At 40.9% G+C, this 22,239-nt stretch overlaps 1 protein-coding gene across 5 annotated transcripts in view; it reads right to left on the bottom strand.

Moving 5' to 3' along the window:
* The window catches only part of KCNN2 (potassium calcium-activated channel subfamily N member 2), a 461,444-nt gene that overhangs the window by 14,612 nt on the left and 424,593 nt on the right, over positions 1-22,239 (bottom strand). For all 5 annotated transcript variants that reach the window (XM_032335384.1, XM_032335383.1, XM_032335385.1 and 2 more), the window contains one exon: positions 9,039-9,149. In XM_032335384.1, coding sequence (XP_032191275.1) covers positions 9,039-9,149 — 111 coding nt within the window. The remainder of the gene's footprint in view (positions 1-9,038; positions 9,150-22,239) is intronic.

Here is a 22,239-nt window from a genome sequence, read left to right as displayed (position 1 = left end):
AAAATGGTGGTTCTTGTCTTCTTAAGCCCTAGGACGAGCTATCGCTATTAGGCTTTCATTTTGAAGTCATTAGATTATTCTGCGCCCATGGACCTCCTCTGCCATGTTGGAATTACAGCGTGGCGCATAAGCTTTTGGAATTACATGGGACGATCTCCCCCGATATACACTGAGCCATGAATGGTGTGCTCCACTTCCAAACATAGTATTTTATGTGGCTAAGGTGGTCCCTCAGAGAAAGAGTTTCTATATGCAGTTGTTCCTCTGGAAACTTGGGCATGGAAAATAATTTTTCATGGAGATTGTTCAATGCGGTTAAGAGACACAATGGGAGGCTTGGAAAGCTACATTTCTTCCTGGAAGAAATAATCAACTGTTTGACATTCATACTCATGCTTTTTTGACAAGGCTATTCCAATTTCAGAATGTCTGTAATCATTCTTGGTGACCATCAGGAAAAAAGATTTCTTCTGTGCAGTGTTTTTGGGGGATAGCTGCAGTTTTCTCTAACCATAAGTGGCACTATTGAACTTGGATCTTGAACCTTCCTCTTGGTAACTCTACATGACTGTTAGGTCCTTGTTTACTCTTGGTTGTGTCCCAGAAGTTTTTCCTAATCTTTCAGATCTTTGAACTCTTTTTTTAAATTGTAGTTGCCATACTGTGTTCCGTTAGTTGGGTATGGACAATGTGGTGACTCGACAGTTGTGTTACCAAATGCTCGGCATTTGTGCCCTTACCGTATTCATGTCACTGTGCAAAGGTGTCCCACGGATATTGTCTGTGTTTCTGATGCCATACTTGACTTACTCATTTTGTAACTGGAAGTCTGTATCTCTTAATCCCCCTCAACTACCTTGCCCATCTCCAAACCCTACTCTCCTCTGGCAACTCTCATTCGGTTCTGGGTATTTAAAAGCCTAGTTTTGTTTTTTGTTTGTTTGTTTGTTTTTGGGTCTGTGTCTCTTTTTAACTCTATTTTTTCATTTGTTTCTTAACTTCCACCTATGAAGGAAATCATATGGTACCTTGTGTTTGTCTGACTCCTATCACTTAGCATGATACTCTCCAGCTCCATCCATGTTTTTGCAAACTGCAACCATTTCATTCTTTGTTATAGCTAAGTAATGTTACACTGTGTATGTATGTTTCATATCTTCTGTATCCATTCATCTGTTGATTGAAACTTACATGGCTTCCATAGCTTAGCTATTTTTAAAAATGCAATAAATATAGGGGTACATATATCTTTTCTAATTAGTGTTTTCGTTTTCTATACCCAGAAGTGAAAGAACTGGATTGTATAGTACTTATCATTTTATTTTTTTTAGGCATCTCTGTGTCATTTTCCATAATGGCTGTACCAGTCTGTATTCCCACCAACAGTCCATGAGTGTTCTCTTACTTTTACATCTTCATCAACACTTGTTATATCTTGTCTTTTTGATACTAACCATATGGATTTCGATTTTCCTGATGGTGAGTGATGCTGAGCATCTTTTCATGTGCCTGTTGGCCATCTGTGTGTCTTCTGTGGAGAATTTCTGTTCAGGCCCTCTAACCAGTTTTTAATTGGATTATTTGGATTTTTTGGTATTGAGTTATATTAGTTCCTTATATATTTTGAATTATTAACTCCCTATTCGTGCATCACTTGTAAATATATTCTCCCATTCAGTAACAGATGGCCTTTTTATTTTGTTGGTGGATGATCCTTTTAATGTATTGTTGAATGTGGTTTACTCATATTTTGCTGAGGATTTTGATATCAATGTTCATCAGAAATATTGGTCTGTAGTCTTCTATTTTTTTGTAGGGCCTTCATTTGGTTTTGGAATCAGGGTGGTGCTGACCTCCTAGAATGAATCTGGGAGCATTCCTTCCTCTTCTTTATGGAATGGTATAAGAAGGGTAAGTGTTAACTCTTCTTTTAATGTTTGGTAGAGTTTACCCATGAAGCCACTATTTGCTCTTAGACATTTGTTGGGAGTTTATATTATTATGGGTTCTGTATTATTACTAGTAGTTGATGTGTTCAAGGTTCCTACTTTCTGATTCAGTCTTGGAAGACTATAGGTTTCTAGGAATTTATCCATTTCTTCTCTGTGGTCCAATTTGTTGGTGTATATTTTTTTGCAGTAGTCTCTCATAATCCTTTGTATTTTTGGCATGTCAGTTGTTACTTCTCCTCTTTCATTTCTGATTTATATATCTGAGTCTTTCTCTTTTTTTGTTTGAGGAGTCTGGTTAAGGATTTATCAGTTTCCCTTATCTTTTCAGTGAACCAGCTCTTAGTATCATTGGTCCTTTCCACTGTTTTCTTGTTTCTGATTTTTAGTATTTCTTTCCCTCCACTAACTTGGGCATTATTTGTTTTGCTTTGTTTTGTTTTAGTTTCTTTAAATGTAAGGGTAGATTATTTGGGATTTTTCTTGCTTCTTGAGGTAGGCCTCTCCTGCTATAAACTTCCCTCTAATAACTGCTTCCAGTGCATCTCAAAGATTCTGGACTGTTGTATTTTCATTTTCATTTGTCTATAGGTTTTTTTTTTTTTTAATTTCTTCTTAGATTTCTTTCTAGACACATTGGTTATTTGGTAGTATGTTGTATTGCCTCCGTGGTTTGCTTCTTCCAGTTTTTTCTTGTAATCGTTTTCTAGTTTCAGAGCATTATGTTTGAAAATTATACTCAATATGAGTTCAGTCTTCTTAAACTTACTGAGACTTGTTCTTTGGCCTAATATGTGATCTGTCCTGGAGCGTATCCCAAGTGCACATGAAAATAATGGGTATTCTGCTATTTGGATGTGGAATATGCTTTATATATGTTAGGTCCACCTGGTCTAATGTGTGTTCAAAGCTACTCTTTCCTGGTTGATTCTGTCTGGATAATCTATCCATTGTTGCAAGTGGGGGTATTAAAGTCCCAGTCCCCTACCATTATTGTATTACTGTCAACTTCTCCCTTATGTCTATTAATATTTGCTTATGTATTTAGGTCCTCACATACTGGGTATATAGATATTTAGAATTATATCCTTTTGTTGGACTGTTCCCTTTATCAGTATGTAATTCTCTTCTTTGTCTCTTGATTTAAAGTCTATTCTGTCAGATGTTAAGTATTGCTACCCCAGATTTTTAGCCTTTCCATTTGCATGGAATGTCTTTCTTCGTCTCTGCACTTTCAGTCAGTATGTGTCTCTATGTCAAAAGCAAGTCTCTTGTAGGGACCATATAGCAGGGTCCTATTTTTCTATCCATTCAGTCATCCTGTGTCTTTTGGTTGAATCACTTAGTCCATTTACACTTAAATTGTTGACAGGCACGTACTTATTGCCATTTTGATGTTTCCCTATATTGCTTTTGGAGTTCTGTTCTTCTTTTCTTGCTCTCTTCTGATTTGATAGCTTTTCATAGCTTTATGTTAGGATTCTTTTTATTTTGTGTGCACTTATTACAGGTTTTTGGCTTGTGGTTACAATGAGGTGCATATGTAACATCCAGTGTGTATGATAGTCGATAGTAAGTTGATGGTCGCTTAAGTTCAAAAGCATTCTAAAAGCACTGCCTTTCTAGGGGTGCCTGGATGGCTCAGTCTGTTAAGCATCCGACTCCTGATTTCAGCTCAGGTCAGGATCTTGGGGTTGTGAATTGAGCACTGCATCAGGCTCTGTGCTAGGTATGGAGCCTACTTGAGATTCTCTTTCTCCTCATCTATCTCCAATCAATCAATCAATCAATCAAAGCATTATATTTCTATTCTGTCGCTCATATTTTATATGTATAACATATCTTACATATTTTAATTTTGCGTATACCTTAACTAATTTCTGTAGACGTAATGGACTTTACTGCTTTTGTCTGTGACCCTTCATACTAGCTTTGTAAGTGACTCATCTACTACCGTTACTATATATTTGCTTTTACCAGTGAACTTTTTCCTTTCAAGATTTTCTTCTAGTTAAGACCTTTCTTTCTGAGCTAAAGAAGTCCAATTAATGTTTCTTATAAGGACAGTGTAGTGGTAATGAACTCCTTGATGTCTCTTTCAATTCTGAATGATAAACTATCTGGGTAGAATATTGTTGGTATAGGTTTTTTTCCTTTCAGCAGTTTGAATATCTCATGCCCCTCCCTTCTTGCTTGCAAACTCTGCTGAAAACTCAGCTAATAGCTTTATGGGGTTTCCCTTGTACCTAACTAGTTGCTTTTTTCTTGCTACTTACTTACTTACATAATTTATTGAGAGAGCCAACATGAGTAGGAGTTGGGGAGAGCAGGGGGAGAGGGAGAATTTTTTTTTTTTTTAGATTTTATTTATTTATTTGTCAGAGAGAGAGCGAATGAGCACAGGCAGGCAGAGTAGCAGGCAGAGGCAGAGGGAGAAGCAGGCTCCCTGCTGAGCAAAGAGCCCAATGTGGGACTCGATGCTGGGATCATGACCCCAAGCCGAAGGCAGCAGCTTAACCAACTGAGCCACCCAGGCATCCCAAGAGAGGGAGAATCTTAAGGAGGCTCTACACTGACCTTGGAGGCCAATGTGGGGCTCTATCTCACAACCCTGATATTATGACCTGAGCTGATCTCCAGTGTCAGACACATAACCAACAGAGACACCCAGGTGCCCCTCTCATGCTACTTTTAAGATTCTCTTTTCATCTGCAATTTTTGTCATTTTAATATGTGTCATGGTATTAGCCTCTTTGGGTTCCTCTTGTTTGCATCTCCCTGTACTTCCTGGACCTGTATATTTGTTTCTTTCCCCCGGGTCAGAGAAGTTTTCAGCTCTTCTTTCTTTGGTAAGTATTCTGCCCCCATTCTCTCTGTTGCTTCTGGGACCCCTATAATATGAGTTACCCTGTTGTTCATCTGTTTCGTGTACCCTTTGATCTGTTCTTGATTCCTTCTAGTGTGTTTTTCTCTTTTTACTGTCTTCTTCAGTTCTGACTGGTTCTTTATATTTTCAGGCTCTGTTAAAGTTCTGAGTTCATCCCAATTTAGGTCCATTACTTTGAACTCTTTATTGGGTAGATTACTTATCTCCATTTTGTTGGTTCAGCCGTCTTTCTTAGGTTTTGCCTTTTTCTTTCTTCTTGAACATATTCCTCTGCCTCCTCATTTTGTTTGACTCTTTTTGCTTGTTACAATGTATTAGGTAGATCAGCTGTGTCTCTTGGTGTTGGAAGTACTATTGCTCTTAGGTAGAAAGTGTCCTGTGGTTCCCAGTAGCACAGTCCACTCTGGTCACCAGAACCAGGTACTAGAGAGCAGTGGGCCCTGTGAGCAGCATGTGTCCTCCTGTTGTGCCTGGGCTTTGACTGCTCTAGGCCCACGGGTAGGTGGGGCTAGCTCCTCCCGGGGGCAATAGTTGCTTCAGGGGGATGCTCACTAGGTGCAGTTGGATGACCAGTGCCAGCAAGGTAGGCAGAAAGGACCAGAATTGTTTCCTGCAAAGTGCTGCCGGCCAGGCTGAAGGAGGGCAAGAATATGGTGTCCACCAGCACTTCCAGTCCTGGAGAAAGCTCCTACCAATATGAATTCAGAACTTATGGAGACTCATCTCTGTGGTATGGGTCCCCAGTAACATGGGCTGCCCGATGTGGGGTTTGATGGCCTTATTCTTTAGGTAGGGTCTCTGTGCCTGTGAAGTTCCTCCATCCTGTGGGTTGCCATGCAGGAGACTGGGTTCTCAACCGCATCTGTGCCCCTTCTCCATGTGGCTTTTTCTTTCAGTCTTTACCCGTAGAAGATCTGTTCTGCTAGTCTTTACGGAATTTTCAGAGTTGGTTGCATTATCTGTAGTGGTAGCCTCAGTGTATCCAGAGGAAGAGGCGAGCTCAGGATCCTATTATTCTGTCATCTTCCAGTATTTTAGAATTTTTATTTAAAAAGGTACAATTATAAATGGGCCCATTTAGAAATTCCATAAATAACAAAATGGAATCAAGTGTCAAGTAAATGATACTCATTAAGTTGAAGAGAACTATAAAAGGGCTATTATTTTCATATATTGTATTGACTCTAATAATGAAATGGGTAGCCTAACTGAGAAATTTATGTTTGATTCTAATGCCATTTTAACATCTGTAACTGTACTTAGTGACATTTTGCCCATAAAAATTCAAGCTGTCGACAGGCCTGCTGGAATGACTTTCTTGGGCCTATAAGAGACCTCTGTCCCAAGTAATATGGGAAAGCAGCTCAACTTTTAAGAAGTAGCAATGAGATAACAGAATAATAAAGCACGGTGGAGAATGTGAATTTAAGGATAGTACTGCTTACCAAAAAAGGTTTCTATGAAGAAACTCCTAGAGATAGTGGTACATTATGAGTCCAACTAAAGTCTGTAAGTCCTTGTAACAGAGATGCTGTAAGATCAGAACACATGGTCCATTTTGGGGAAATGAGACCCATTCATAAAAACCAAAGGAAGCTCTTGAGATCCACAGTCCTCCAAAAGGAGACTGGGCTTTGAGGGGGCTCATGAGCAAAAGAAGCAAGAACATGAGTGCATTTTTCTGCCAAGCAGAGAAAAACAAACAAACAGACCTTTCATCTGACTTGCTGAAGGCACAGTAGTGTAAAAGCTTAAAGCACCCTGTGATATTTCAGTTCTACATCCTCAGCAGGTAACACAGAACCTCAACTATAATAGGCACACAGGGTACTTTTGTTAAATACATGTTATTCCCAGGAAGACTGTAATAAATTGAGTAGCCACAAAGAATATCTGCTATGAGGATGGTCTCAGTCTCCAAATCCCCAGGGAATAACCCAGTAAAGCAGCAGTTCTCACCATGGGCAATGTTGTCCCCTGAGGGGACATGTGGCGGTGTCTACAGGCATTATTGGTTGTCATGAGTCTACTAAGAATGCTACTCAACAGTCAACAAGGCCCCAGGACAGCTGCAGAGTAGAGAACTATCCATTCCCAAAGATCAACCATGCTGAGGTTGAGTGACCCCGAGCTAAACCAATTAAATGATCGAACCAACCTGGAATGTCTCCCACATGATCCTGGAGACCTGTCCAAATAGCATGGATCTCTCCATCAAAGGTATTTTACTGTGGCTTTAACATCTGTCTGCTCAGTAAGTAGGATACAGAACAGCTGGAGCCCCAAGTCAATCTAAAGCAATTACATGTTTCCTTCTCAAATTAGAACTAAATACTTGCTTATGAAACCCAGGGAGTTTGGTTGGCCTCAACATGCTAACTTGGTTTCTCTCATTTGGGATCCTGTCACACCTTTTGTTCTTGTTGCTGAAAAGATTTACATGGTGTATAGGCTATTAGGGTGTTTTAATGTAATTTTTTTACCCCAGTGTGGCATTAAGGTAATTCTTGGGAAATTCATAATGTAGCATCTTCACAAGAAAATTCTCTGGATTATACAAGGGGGTCTGTGGAAGAGTTCTTTCGATACTGCACAACTTTGGACTCTTAGATACGAACTGTACAGTGTGGAACTCTTCCAAACAAGCCCATTAGGAGATCCATAAAACATCTGCTCCAAGTTTGGACTATATGTGGGCTCATAGTCCCATAGTCATTTCCTGGTGTATTTTTGAAAGCGACAAGAATCCTAACCCTCCGTTCAGCTCTGCACTTAGGTCTCTCCTTGTGCCTTTCTGTAATATTCACGAACGTTCATGATTTTGGAGACTGAGAGACACCCAGAGGGTAGAAGACATTGAAGGAGCACGCCCAGGCCAAGAGGATGGTGTCTGCAACCGAGTGGCTTAGATCCTCAAGAATACATGCAGACCTTCCAAATGCAATGAAGTCTCACGACAACATGTGACTTAGAGAAGGACAAGGCAATTGGAATCCATGTTTCCCTTTCGTAAACACTACCCACGTGTGTAAATGTGTGCGTCAGGGTGAGGGATCTATTAGGAAGTATTTACCAAATGAGCTGAGGTAACCATTTTGCAGACAAAATCTAAATGAGTGAAATCTAATCTAAATCTGATTATCTAAAATCTAAATCTAAAATCTAAAATGAGTAAATCTAAAGCTAAAATGAGTAAAAAATGAGTTAAAATAGTAAAAAATAAGTCTAAATCTAAAATGAGTAAAACCACTGAAAACTGCACCTCAGCTTGAACTCTCCATGGACTCCTTTGTGGGTAAAGTCGCCAAATTACAACGTATTTTTGTCACTTCAATGACAGCCTGATTAGATTCTGCTTCAGGTGACGCAGCAAGATGATGTTGCTGTAAAATAATATCGAGTTATCTGAACTTTCATTGTGATTTCTCCAGTACCTATGCAGAGAGGCTAAAAATAGAGTGGGAGTGGATAAGAATCTTTTCCCTCCTTGATATGATGACTTTGAGCAAGTTACCGAGCCTCTCTGTGTCTTGGCTTCCATATTTGTAAAATAAGCCTAATACTACCACTTTCCCTGTAACCCAGTTTACAGCAGTGATACGCTTGCAGCCAAGCCTCACCCAGAGGGAGTGCTCTGTAAACACCATGGTTACTGTTTTCTACCATATTTTCCCATGCGGATGCTGTACTGCATCTCCTGGACAGCCTGTAAATCAGAGAAAGGGCCTATCTCTGGTACTACCTGGGGGTCCTAAAAGTTACCGGCTGGACCTTCCCGTCGTCGCAACCCCAGTCTTTAGAACAGCGACTGGCTCACAGAAGCTCAGTAGGACAGTGTTGAATCACTTCCCCATAAAATTTCTCGATGACACTTGACAGTGTGTTCCTTCCTAGTCAATCAAATATTGGTCCCTTCTTGTATCCTGCAAACGTAAATGTTAAGTGCACTTATTTATTTAGACTGATGTGGTCTGTTTTGATCCTTGAGTAAATACCGAGGTCGTCCAATTGTTTTCTCCCTGACCTAAAGTTCGAACAAGTCCGTTCTCAACATGCAGGGGAAAAAAAATGGAAGTGATTCCAAAAAGGCCTTAACGCTAAAGCACGTCATGTCAGTTCAGAGGTCAAGATAGAGGTCGTATTGCCCAACGTGGAGAGCCACACGGTAATATCCCTTGGAAGACACAAGGGTGATGACTCACTCGTTTGGTCAGCTGAGTATCCATCATGAAGTTGTGCACGTGTTTTTCTGCTTTGGTAAGTTCTAGCTTTCTTGCCACCACAGCGACCACCAGGGCTGTGCAACCAGCACCCTGAAAACCAGAAGAGAACAGAACCCCAATAAGTCAGTACACTTGATCTCAGCCACATGAAAAAAAAAAAACATTTTGTTCACCAAGTACATAAGTGTCCAGAGATAAGAAACTGTAGCAGGGGCACTTGGGTGGCTCAGTGGGTTTTGACCATTGCCTTTGACCACTACCAAAAGCCTCTGCCTTTGGCTCAGGTCATGATTTCAGGGTCCTGGGATCGAGCCCCACCTTGGGCTCTCTGCTCAGCGGTGAGCCTGCTTCCTCCTCTCTCTATCTCTCTGCCTGCCTCTCTGACTGCTTGTGATCTCTGTCTGTCAAATAAATTAAAAAAAAAAAAAAGAAAAGAAAAGAAAAGAAAAGAAACTGTAGCATTCGGTGACCTCAACACATAGCACCAAAAATGCCTGGCCGAGCTCCAGGATCAGGCCTATAAGTGGGGCTTTAAAAACTTAGTTCATGTATTATAAGAGCTTAAGCATGATATTTGACTCAAACAGACTTTAATCATAAGAAATAAATGGTAAAGGAGCAACTTGCGGAAATTTCAGAGATTTCTTAAGAAACAGAGCATATCAGTTATATACCTGGGAGTATAATAGGAACAGATAACAGCTGAGTAAATTAGCATAAATGCATGGAGTAGAAATAACCATTATTCCATTAAAAATAACACTGCACAATCTTTTCTCAAGCTAAGACCGGAGGGAGGTCTTCAAGTCAGTGGACCGTGCCGTATCAGGAATGGAAAGAGATGCATAATCCCCACGTACACAGAACTTCAAGGTCACGGGAAGATCTCAGCTTAACAACAGAACTACCTAGTGTTGAAGGTAAAGGGATACCTTTCCTATTTCAGACATTTACCAGTACAAAGAAAGGCACGGGCTCCCTTTTTTCCTGAAAAAGATCAGCAGTGGTCTTTTAAAAATTACAGGCCACTGTGCTGATCTCTTAGGAAGAGACATGAGACACTGATGGTATCCAAGGGATTAGAGTCCTTCTCCACGATCCCATGCATGAGGAGTTGAGTCTTCTTGGTTTAAGGCTGGTGATTTCATATGGGGCCAGGAAGGCAGGGCTGGGATACCTCAGCTGTTAATTTTGGGCAAGGTCATGGCTACTGCAGTTATCTCATGGATCTCGGCAGAGCCAACCTCATGGGAGTAGAGGGGTAAACTGAGGACCTACCAACTGGCCTGTGAAAGGGAGGTTGGGCCCTCCAGATGGAGTCCTATCCCTGAGAGGACCCCAGGATGGTAGGACTGGCCAAACTGTCTCACTAGACAGCGAAGAAGGCAGGGTTTAGGCAGGAATCTGTGGCAAAGGGGTGCCAACAGCATGATGTTACAATACTTGTGGATCTTTTAACAGGCTTGAATCTTTTTAAACTAGTTCTTAATGGGATCTTTTTTAAAAAATACTTTATTTATTTATTTGACAGACAGAGATCACACGTGAGTCAGGCAGAGAGAGAGAGAGGAGGAAGCAGGCTCCCTGCTGAGCAGAGAGCCCGATGCGGGGCTCAATCCCAGGACCCTGGGATCATGACCCAAGCCGAAGGCAGAGGCTTTAACCCACTGAGCCACCCAGGTGCCCCTTAACAGGATCTTCTTTACGTTAGCCAAAATGTTAAGGTGCTCACTGGATAGTTATCCAAGAGAGTTCCCAAGTCCCACCAGGTGACCTGGTTTTCCTCACTACAAGTAGGTCTGAAAATCACAAATTACAAAAGCAAATTCCACACATTATGTACATGGTAGACTTCACCTTCAGTACCTAATATTGAGGAACGGGAATTACTCCCAGCATATCCATGTCTATAATATTATATGGCTGCTTTAAAATTTTATTTCTGTAATGCTTAAAGGCAACAATATTCAAGCAAGTCAGATAATTATACACAAAATGTGCTCTGAATTTTATCGTTTAAAAAGGATCTGCACTTGGAAACAAATTTAAGGAGGTAGAAGACCTGCACTCTGAAAAATGTAAGACACTGATTAAAGAAACCAAGAGGTCATAAATCAGCGGAAAGATCAGACGTGCTCATGAATTGGAAGAATTAAGATATCCATACTACTCAAAGCAACCTACAGATTCAGGGCTCCCTATCAAAATTTCAATGGTATTTTTCATAGACCTAGAAAAAATGAGCCCTGAATTTGTATATAACCACAAAAAAATGCCCTGATAGCCAAAGCAGTACTAAAAGAGAAGAGCAAAGCTAGAGGTGTCAGCCTCCCTGATCGCAAACCACACTACAATCAAAATAGTATGGTACTGGCACAGAAATGGACTCACAGATCAATGGAATAGGATAAAGAGCCCAGAAGTAAACACAGGCTTCAGTGGTCAATTTACAACAAAGGTGACAAGAATAAAAAATGGGTAAAAGATAATCTTGGAAAACTGGACCACTTTCTTAAACCATCCACAAAAATAAAACGAAATGAATTAAAGACCTAAATTTGAGACCTGAAACCATAAAACTCTTAGAAAAAAAAATTGGCAGTAAACCCTTAGCCCCCTGAGCATCACATTTTGGATTTGTTTCCTCAGACAAGGACAACAGTGCGACAACATCAAATGTCAAACTAAAAAGGTTGCACAATGAAGAATATCATCACCAAAGCAAAAAACAACTTACCTACTGCATGAGGAAGATATTTGTAAATGGCAGATCCAGTAAGATCCCATAAGGGGTTAATTTAAAGAGCACCTACAACTCAACACCCAGAAAAACCAAATAACCTGATTAAAAATGGACAAAGAACCCAAATAGATGTTTCTTGTAAAAAGACATACAGCTGGCCAACAGATACATGAAAAGATGCTCAACATCAAGGAAATGCAAATCAAATCCACAATAAGATACCACCTCACACCTGTTAGAATGGCAGATACCAAAAAGACAAGACATAACAAATGTTGGCTAGAATGGGGACGAAACGGACCCCTCGTGCACTGCTGGTGGGAATGTAAGTTGGTGGCAGCCACTGAGGAAAGAGAGTATGACAGTTCTTTAAAAAATTGAAAATAGAGCTACCCTACAATCCAGTAATCCCACTTCTGAGGATTTACCCACTTCTGATGGAATATTACTTAGCCATAAAGAATGTGATCTTGCCATTGGAAACAACATGGATGGAACTAGAAGTTTCTATGCTAAGTGAAATAAGTCAAAGACAAATACTGTATGATTTCACTTACATGTAGAATTTTTAAGAAATAAATAAACACACCAGAAACAGACAAATATAGAAAACAAACTTCCAGTTATCAAATAAAAAGATCCTGGGGCTATGGAATACATTCTAAGGGATATAATAAATAATAATGTGAGGAATTTTTATGGTGACAGGGGGTAACTAGACTTCTGGTGATCCTGTCTTAATACATAGAAATGTCGATTCACTGCAGCACACACTGAAACTAACATAGTATTACATATCACCTATACTCTCAATTTTAAAAAAGGAATGACTTTTTGAAAGCATACACATCTGTGCTATTCACTTTCAAACATTTGCCACAACATCTAAATAGTTTTGGTGTACTGGGAAGGGGCTAACCAAAAAACAGTGGCCACTCAAGATGGCCCTCCATACCTGCCCACTGTGTTACTATTTGCTTGAGAAATACAGATCACATGTTGCACACTGCTCCCAGGTGCTCATCACTAACGAAATTCAAGAGCACTAGTGGTTTCCGCATAAGCAGAGAATGTAAAAATCTGAGGGGCTTCCACTGCTAGAGAGAGAGGAGCTGTGAGCGGCGGCTGGCACTCAAAGTTGAATATTGTTCTCCCCTGGCAGGTGGCCACTGCTGAGATCCTTCTGGAAAGAGATCAACATCCTAACAGGAGTGGAAAATCACCAGTATCAAGAGCCTTTGAAGGTCGATTTTTATTTGTGTTTATCCTTGTGCTCTTTTTTGTTGTTGTTTTTGGTTTTGGTCCCCACCCCCGCTCAGCATTCTCTAGCTCGCCGCAAGTCTTGTGCACTAAAATGAGTACGTGCGGCAAACTCAAAAGCAGGAGAGTCTGACAGTTTAGGAGTTATTCAAACTATTACCCTTACCTGTCACTTCATCATCCTAACTGTACCCTTGAAATGGTACCTCAAGGACCACTTAGAAACCCCCTCTGTTCAAACACAGCCACTCCTTTAGTTTTGTTTTAATTAGGGCAGCCATAAACTCCTACGTCCCCAGGTTCTTAATATTCATCAAAGGACTCCATGTGGATAGAATTGGGTTTCAAAAAAGTAACTTAAAAAAAAAAATGTAGAGGTATGCAAAATGAAAGCTTCCCAGGTTCCAAGGAAATCCCCACCCACGTGAAGGGTTTTAAAGATTTAAGTAACGGCATGATGTTATTGTCCATTCCGTTCCGTGAAGTGAAGACAGATGAAAGTAAACATGCTTTTACAACATTTCCTCCAAAGTGTGTCGTCATCGTGATGGATGTAGAAACAGTTGGGACGAACATATGTTACTCTCTGAAAGGAAGATCCCTGTATGCCTTTACCAAGATGAGTCATCTTCCTTTCACCGAAGTCAGAAAATATATCCTGGTTCCTGGTCTCCCCTTTCGTTCATGTTATGAAGGAAGAATGAAACAAATCACTGGCCTGTCCCTTCAAGATGCTCGGGACCCTCCAGACTACACAAGGAAGAACACAGGTGTGTTTACGAAGCTGATAGACTCAAGAAAAATGTGGAGGTTCTCCTTAGCTGCTGTGTCACTTTTCCTTCCAACAAATTACACGTTGCTAGAGAGAAAGAGAGAGAGAGGAGGGAGACCGTGTCCTTAGAAGAGATCATTACTAAAGCTCACTGCCCTATACCAGATAATCAGCATAAAGCAGAAGTGGAACCCCAACACCTGGAGGGTCTGAGAAGCTGCCAAATGGAAAAAATACAGCCCTTTCCTCCATTCTACATTTCTTCATCAGAACACAGAAACCATAAGGCACGTTGGACCACAGAATGTTCAGGAAGAAATTCATTCTCCCCGAGGTCATTTTACTGCACGATGTTTGAAAAGTTCAAGGCACCACTGTCATTTTACATCAGGTCCCCTGGTTCTGCTCCTCTGGTGGACTCCTTTAAGAATCATTTCGGAAATCCACTTTGGGGACCAAGATTTAACAAGCTGACAATACGAGCCTATAGAGAAGGGAAATACTTTAATAGCACATTGGGTAAAGGTTTGGTTCCTATTTAAAGAGGCACCTGCCACAAATGTAACATAAACACTGGAATGTATAATTTTTTTTAGAAATTTCAGGATCCACACCCTCACCAAAAATGACTAATGAAAAAAAATATGAGTGTTCAAAATACGCCAGTGCTAAATTAATTCTCCTCCTGCAAGTCTTATAGTAGCTCCTAAAAGCTCATAACTTGAGTGTGATAGCCAATTTGTTCGACTAACAGTAATTAAAATTTACCAAAATACAGTTAATTTGAAAAAAAAATCATGCTTTTTCCTTAAAATACACCCAAATTAATAAAACAGCTTTAAGGCCGATTAAGTTGAAAATATCTGCATATCCTCCAAAAGGAAGATAAAATTAGTATTTGGAAATACTGCCCATTTCTCTGTCCCTGGGGTTGACTGATGCAGTATCACAGAATGATAAACACATTTTAGTGCGCTCGTCTGATACACTTTTTTTTTTTTTTTCGTGAAACTACGTTAACCAATCACTTCTGGCAACTAAAATTCTATAAACCACTCAGCTTTCCTATTCTATCCCATTGGAATTCTGCAAGATCTCCTTGGGTCATGAAAATCAACAATAGTCCAGGTAATTTTGAAGACAGATTGCCCTGAATTTCTTTAAAGATGAGTTGGTATTTGCTGATAGGAGGGGAAAGGTCAAGTCTGCTGTCCTCAACCGGTGGAAGAGGGGAGGAGGTAACTGTGGTTTTTTGAGTTCAGTCAAAAAATCCAGACCTACAAAACCCAAATCTCCATTAGAGTGATTTGCTGGTTCAGCTCATTCTTGCACTTTGACGGTGGGAAAGAAACTGGTAGTCAACAATGAGTCACACCCGGGTTTCAATCTCCTTATTAGTGACAGTGCCAGGGTGAGGGCACGTATTGTAAAGACAGGAACGGTAGTCCTGCCAAATAAAAGTGCTGATAGTCTAGAAAAATCAGGTGGAATGGTGGAGGCAACAAGTCAGAAGCTAGAAGGTCACAACAACTTCTGACTCGATGTGTCTGTACTTGGAAAGCAGCTATTATATTTCTGGTGAAATGTCCCTGTGGAGACATGAAGGTCCGCTTAGGGCACTGGTAGAGAACTCTGTCTTCTGACTGAAGGTCCATCAACCCCCGCTGCTCCTCTGCACAACACAGAAATGAGCGGAAGAATTTAAAGATGGGCTCTCCTCAAATTCACTGAACACACCAGAATGACCCCAGCAAATAAAAAGCTTCTTCCAAGTTATTTGATCTTAAACACGTCATGTCAAATTCTAGAAGACTTACAAAAAGTATCCTGGGGTGGGTTTTTTGTTTGTTTTGTTTTTTGTTTATTCACACAAGCAATACCAGGAACTGAGTTTTTACTCTAGTTTCTCAGGATTTCTATATCCCCTGGCAGGGGGAAAAAAAAAATCCCTGAATGGAGAGAGAGAAAGTAGGAAGAATATAACCAGACCTTCAGTTCAGCCCTCTTGAATACCAGTCATTCTCTTTATAAGCTCTGGCTAATTGATGGCTGTGTTCTGGAAGACTCTGTGACTAATTGAACAATGTAGCGTTTTTTCCCCCTCAGGATGAAAACTGACCTTTGACAACTGACTGAGCCACCATGTGACTTTCCGTCAAGACTCCTCCCCAAAGATACAGATGTAGTGAAAAGAAGGGCCATCTTTACCCCAATGTTCATAGCAGCAATGGCCACAGTCGCCAAACTGTGGAAAGACCCAAGGTGCCCTTCAACGGACGAATGGATAAGGAAGATGTGGTCCATATACACTATGGAGTATTATGCCTCCATCAGAAAGGATGAATACCCAACTTTTGTATCAACATGGACGGGACTGGAGGAGATTATGCTGAGTGAAGTAAGTCAAGCAGAGAGAGTCATTTATCATATGTTTTCACTTACTTGTGGAGTATATGGAATAACACGGAGGACACTAGGAGAAGGAGTTGGGGACGATTGGAGGGGGAGACAAACCATGAGAGACTGTGGACTCTGAGAAACAAATTGAGGGTTTTGGAGGGGAGGGGGTGGGGGGTTGGGTGAGCCTGGTGGTGGGTGTTAAGGAGGGCACGGATTGTGTGGAGCCCTGGGTGTGGTGCATAAACAATGAATCTTGGAACACTGAAAAAAATAAATTAAGGGACGCCTGGGTGGCTCAGTTGGTTAAGCAGCTGCCTTCGGCTCAGGTCATGATCCCAGCGTTCTGGGATCGAGTCCCACATCGGGCTCCTTGCTCGGCAGGGAGCCTGCTTCTCCCTCTGCCTCTAGCCTGCCACTCTGTCTGCCTGTGCTTGCGCTCTGTATCTCTCTCTCTAACAAATAAATAAAATCTTTAAAAAAAAATAATTAATTAAAAAAAAAAAAGACTCCTCAACAATGGGTAAAAGGATTTATTATCTTAAACTCTCATCCTGAGGTGGTATAAAAAATAGACCTTTTTGTTATTGTGGTTCCCTGAATAAAACTTGAACAATTCACTGCTGCCATGATTGTTAAATTGTTCCGAACTACAGAAATGGTTGGGGGAAATCTAGATCACACTTGTGAACTGGACCCACATGTGTTAATGAATCCATGGGGAACCGCTTACCAGGTAATAACTTGTGTCCCCAGGATGGGGCAGATGATACTTCCTGTTTTAAGGTAATTTTGCCAAAAAATCTTGTCATATGTTCTAGGTAAAGGGCCCACAGGAGTTGCCATAATTCTACAGAAATAGACAAGCAAAAATGCTAAGTGACTTAATGACCTTCATTCTCCTATAAGCCTAGAGATACCCTTTCACCAGTGCAACTGTATTCTCCTCTTGAAATGATCCTATATATTCCTAAGTAAGGGAAAAGTAGAGCTTTTAGCGTGTTTTGTCTACACATACAGATATGAAAGCATAGTTAGGATAACTTTATAATTGCTAAGCAAAACAACTACCTGCTCTACATCAAGTAGGACATGATGTTTTCATCATGTCCAGCTCCAACTGATGAAAAGTTAAGACACCAACGATCTGACAGTGATGTTGCCCAGCACCTTCAGCCAAAAGAAGAAAGCCATTTAGAGGTCATCCCATTGGCTGCGGAAGCATCAAATCCTTGGTAGGACCCCACAGAGGAAAGACTGATGGATAAAGAGAAAAAAATAATTACAACCTTCATGGCTTTCTCTGGAAGGGTGATGAATGACCATTAAGCAATCCTGGGAGTCTGTGTTTATAAGACACTATCTAGGAGAGAGGAAGAGATCTTTGTGTCTTTAGCTTTACTATTAGGTAGGTGTGGGTAAGAAGGAGATTTCTGCTTGATTTGTCTGATCTATCATACCGTGGTACCTATATCTAAGATCATCTTATTTTAAGCATTTCCATCATTATTTATGCACACAACACTGTAAAAATTACAAGAAAAGCTCTGCACGGTTGTCTTGGATTCACAATTGACATTTCAGGCAAGGAGAGGTGTTTTGTTTTGTTGATAAGGTCATTTGTTTGTCTCTTAGAAATATTCTGGAAAACTCTCTCTCTTCACTTTTTCACAATATACTTCTGCCCAGAGCACTGCAGATTAATCTTAATGTCATTGGAGCCCAAAAATATCACTCATGACACAAATTAAGCTATTTAAAATATTTTAAATTACAGTTTAATTTTGGGATTTTAACCAATGAAATGTGCACATCTAAAAAGGTGCCATGAAATAATTCATTAGTTTCATTAGTTTTATGAAGAAAGTCAGTGCTCATTTCTTTATGTGTACATTTTGAAATGGGAAATGGTCTTTGTAGATGTTAGCATTTGGATTGACTATATCTTACGTCAAAGTGGAAAAAAAAAAACCCACCACATAAAGCTATAAATTCTATCAACTTCATAAAGACAAAAACCAGAAAATTCAAATATAAAAGAATACAAAAAATATAGCACTTCAGAGATAATAGACAAGATGATTCAGGGATGACCCTGTCCTCTCTCAGGAGTATTGTAAATAGTATTTCTTTTTCACAATTTAGTAGGGACCAGATGGAGAGAGAGAGAGAGATGGCCCACGGGAAATCTGACATTGTGCATTTTACCTAAACATGCATTGCAAAAGCCCAAGGGGGAATAGGCAAATAAATGCCTAAAATAAAAGCAAGTCGTGTCTGGCTTGGATAATCCCAAAGTGACAAACTGGTATTTAAGTTTCCTGAAACAAAAGCCAAAAAACAAAACAAGATGAAAGGTGTTTTGTCAGACACTTTTTTAAAGGAAACTAACCATATCTATGGGCTGGGAAGACAACTTAGCTTCTTCAAGGTATCTTCACTGTCAGCCAAACACTCTCCATATCCATATGTAGATAACCTGAGCAACACATGGTCAAGCCCCAGAAAGTTTACATGGGATGGAATCAATTCCCAGAAACTCATCCCCGGAAGGTCACTCTGGGGACATGACTCCATGGGAGGTTGCTTGGTCTAAGGATAGACACAATCCAACTCCATGAAGCATTTCATGTAGGTTAGTCCAAGGTTAATGAATTTGTTGACATGCAAGTAAACCACTTTGGATGGGGCCAGGTAAGAAATAAGTCTGTTTGAAGGGGCACCTGCTCCCCAATGTTCATAGCAGCAATGTCCATATAGACGAATTATGGAAAGAGCCCAGATGTCCATCGACAGGTGAACAGATAAAGAAAATGTGGTATATACACACAATGGAATATTACACAGCCATCAAAAAGAATGAAACCTTGCCACCTGCAAGGCCGTGGATGGAGCTAGAGGTTATTATGCTAAGTAAAATAAATCAGTCAGAGAAAGATGCCATATGATTTCATGCCTATGCAGAATTTAAGAAACAAAACAGATGAACACAGGGGAAGGGGAGGAAAAATAAGAAATGACAAAAACAGAGGGAGACTGTTAACTCTATAAGAGACTGTCAACTCTTAGAGAACAAATCGAGGGTTGCTGGAGGTGAGAGGGGTGGGGGGGAAGGGGTAACCGGGTGATGGGCATTAAGGAGGGCACTTGATGGACTGAGCACTGGGTGTTATATGTAACTGATAAATCACTAAATTCTACCTCTGAAACTAATAAGACACTCTACATTAACTAAATTTGAATTTAAATAAAAAATTAAAAAGTCTCATCTTCCTTACATGGGAGTGGACCTCCTCAGCCTGAGAACAGAGAGTCTGTTTCACCATGAAGCCAGAGGGCAGCAGTGAAGTCACTGCAAACTTCAGGGAACATAACATCTTTGGGTCCGTATAGATGAAGGTTGAGTGTAACTCCTATTTTTTCTGTAAAGTAGGATCCCTAGTGAAACCTAAGTAAGCAAGAAGTTCAACTCAATAAAAGATTTTGTGCTGTCAGGTAAGGCTCTGAAGACCCTGAGGACAACAAAAAAAGCGAGGAAAGCTAGAAATACTGCAAGACCCAGGCAAGGCTGACCTCCCATCCGGTTCTGATTTATGGCGTATTAGACCATTTGCACAAACCCTGAGTCATACCTGATTCAACAATAAAAAGGAGGGTGGGGGAGAACATCTTGCCTAAAAGAAACACCAAGGAAATTGTTTCTAAGAAGCTTAAGGGGAAAGACTCTACAATTAGCAATTCTGGGTTTTTTGTTTGTTTGTTTTTTGTTTTGTTTTTTGTTTTTATAAATAGCATCATTCATGTCCCTTGTGGGCTTGTTATGGCCCTCCAAAAATACATCCATGAAAATTTTATTTCCCAGAGCATTATGCTATAGAACAAAATGCTATCTTCTGAGGAGAAAGGAGGAAGTGATCCAATAGTTAACAGAACAGACCATCCCCAGCATAATGAAAAAAAAAATTTTTCATTAAAATGCACAGAACTGCATTTTTCTTTTATAAGCCAACCATGTGAAGTGATACCCACATATTATATTCCTTACAACTGGGACCTGAAATGGTCATCTTGTGGCTCCTGGTGGCCTTAAAACCAGCCCTGGATTTTATGTTCCCACATAGCTGCCTTACCCCAGGTCGGTACTACCGAGCGAGAGAAGAATGTTCCCGCTCCAATCTATGCCACAGGCACGCAGTCCTTCCTGCTAGTTCTGACTCTTGGAACAGTCCCCCGAGGCAGCTGTTACAAGGGTACGGGCTTCCCTGGCCACTGTTCAAAGGCCTTCACATGGAGAGCCTGTGCCTCTGCTGCCAACCTGGGGGTGGACACAGGGGAGGCATTGGGAGAGATGCCTAACTTCAGAAACGCTGGGAATTTCCTGCCTAAGGAGCTCCTGGTATTAGCTCTCATATCCTGACCCAGGCAGAAAATCAAAGAAGCAGCGACATAATATTTGACTGTATCCAAACTAGAAAAAGCAGCTAAGCAAAGAATAGAACCTAGGTCACTGTCAACAATGTGGTGATGGGAAGCGACTCCTGGCTTCGGCATTTAAAAGTTCACACCGCATTATGATCAGTTTGAGACAACTTGCCACCCTCCCGTCGTCATCTAAAACACATGGAACAGGGGCACCTGGGTGGCTCGGTGGGTTAAAGCCTCTGCCTTTGGCTCAGGTCATGATCCCAGGGTCCTGGGATCGAGTCCCGCATCGGGCTCTCTGCTCAGCAGGGAGCCTGCTTCCTCCTCGCTCTCTCTTTCTCTCTACCTGTCTCTCTGCCTACTTGTGATCTCTGTCTGTCAAATAAACAAATAAAATCTTAAAAAAAAAATAAATAAAACACATGGAACAAACTAGTCCCAGTCAAAGTGGAAGGTGTAAGAAGTAAGGGGGTGTGTATGTACCTGCTACAGGTCTCAGAACGGTGGTATGTCGGGGTGCCTGAGTGGTTTGGTCGGTTGAGCGTCTCTTGATTTTGGCTCGGTCATGATCTCATGTATCGTGAGATCAAGCCCCACATCAGGCTCTGTGGAGCCCATATGGGATTCCCTCTCCCTCTTTCTCTGCTCCTCTCCTCCTCCCCTGCTCATTCTCTCTCTGTCTCAAAAAAAAAAAAAAAAAAAAAAAAGAGCAGTGGCCTATCACCATAGGCACCACAGGCTGCAAACATTTCTCAAAATCTCCCCCAGACCTCACCTCCCATTCCAGCCTCATGTCAGACCACCTTCCACCTTTTTTCTTTTTCTTTTTCTTTTTTTGGCGCACGCACACACTAAAGAAGACAAGCAAGGCAGGGACTGTTAAAGAAGCAGACTCCCCACTGAGCAGGGAGCCCTCAGCCAGACTCCATCCCAGGACGCCGGGATCATGACTTGGGCAGAAGGGAGATGCTTAACTGACTGACCCACCCAGGTGTCCCCACTTTTTTACTTGACTCTGTGTGTTCCTGGCCCAGTGGTTGTGCTCAAAGGTATCAAGCTCCTCCCTGACCTACTGCCTTTAAACAAACCATTTCCTCTTCCTGGATGTCTATCCTTGCCTAAGCCTACCTTAGCTTAGAAGTCAACTTTCCCACAACAGAGAAGAATATGTTATTCAGAAAATTGTAAGGAAAATACATTTACCATACTATACTGTACCTACTTAAAAAAAAAAAATCTGTATGTAAGTAGTCCATGCATTCTAAACCCAAGTTCAAGGGTCCATCATAGTCTAATTCTGTAACCAACAAAATGTGCAACTCTTCAGCCCTTCGCCACACTTCAGGCCAGGTTATCAGGGTCCCTGTTCTGCATATAAGGAAAGTAAGTTTCAGAGAGGAGAAATTTACTAAAGTTCACATAACTAGTAGGACAATGGCAGAAACCACTGAAATAAAGAAATTTCTGGCTGAAGCTGAAGCTCAAAGACCAGGATTTGCTCATCAAAATTAGTCCCTCTCCTCCAAAGAGCAATCCAGGGGCACAGCGAGCTTCACGGAGCTGTGTCACGTTAAGAGTGAAGATGA

This window comes from Mustela erminea, chromosome 3, assembly GCF_009829155.1.
Source record: "Mustela erminea isolate mMusErm1 chromosome 3, mMusErm1.Pri, whole genome shotgun sequence".
In the NCBI taxonomy this organism is placed as follows: domain Eukaryota; kingdom Metazoa; phylum Chordata; class Mammalia; order Carnivora; family Mustelidae; genus Mustela; species Mustela erminea.
Note: the sequence above shows the minus strand (reverse complement) of the source record. Positions and strands in the feature narration are given on the sequence as shown.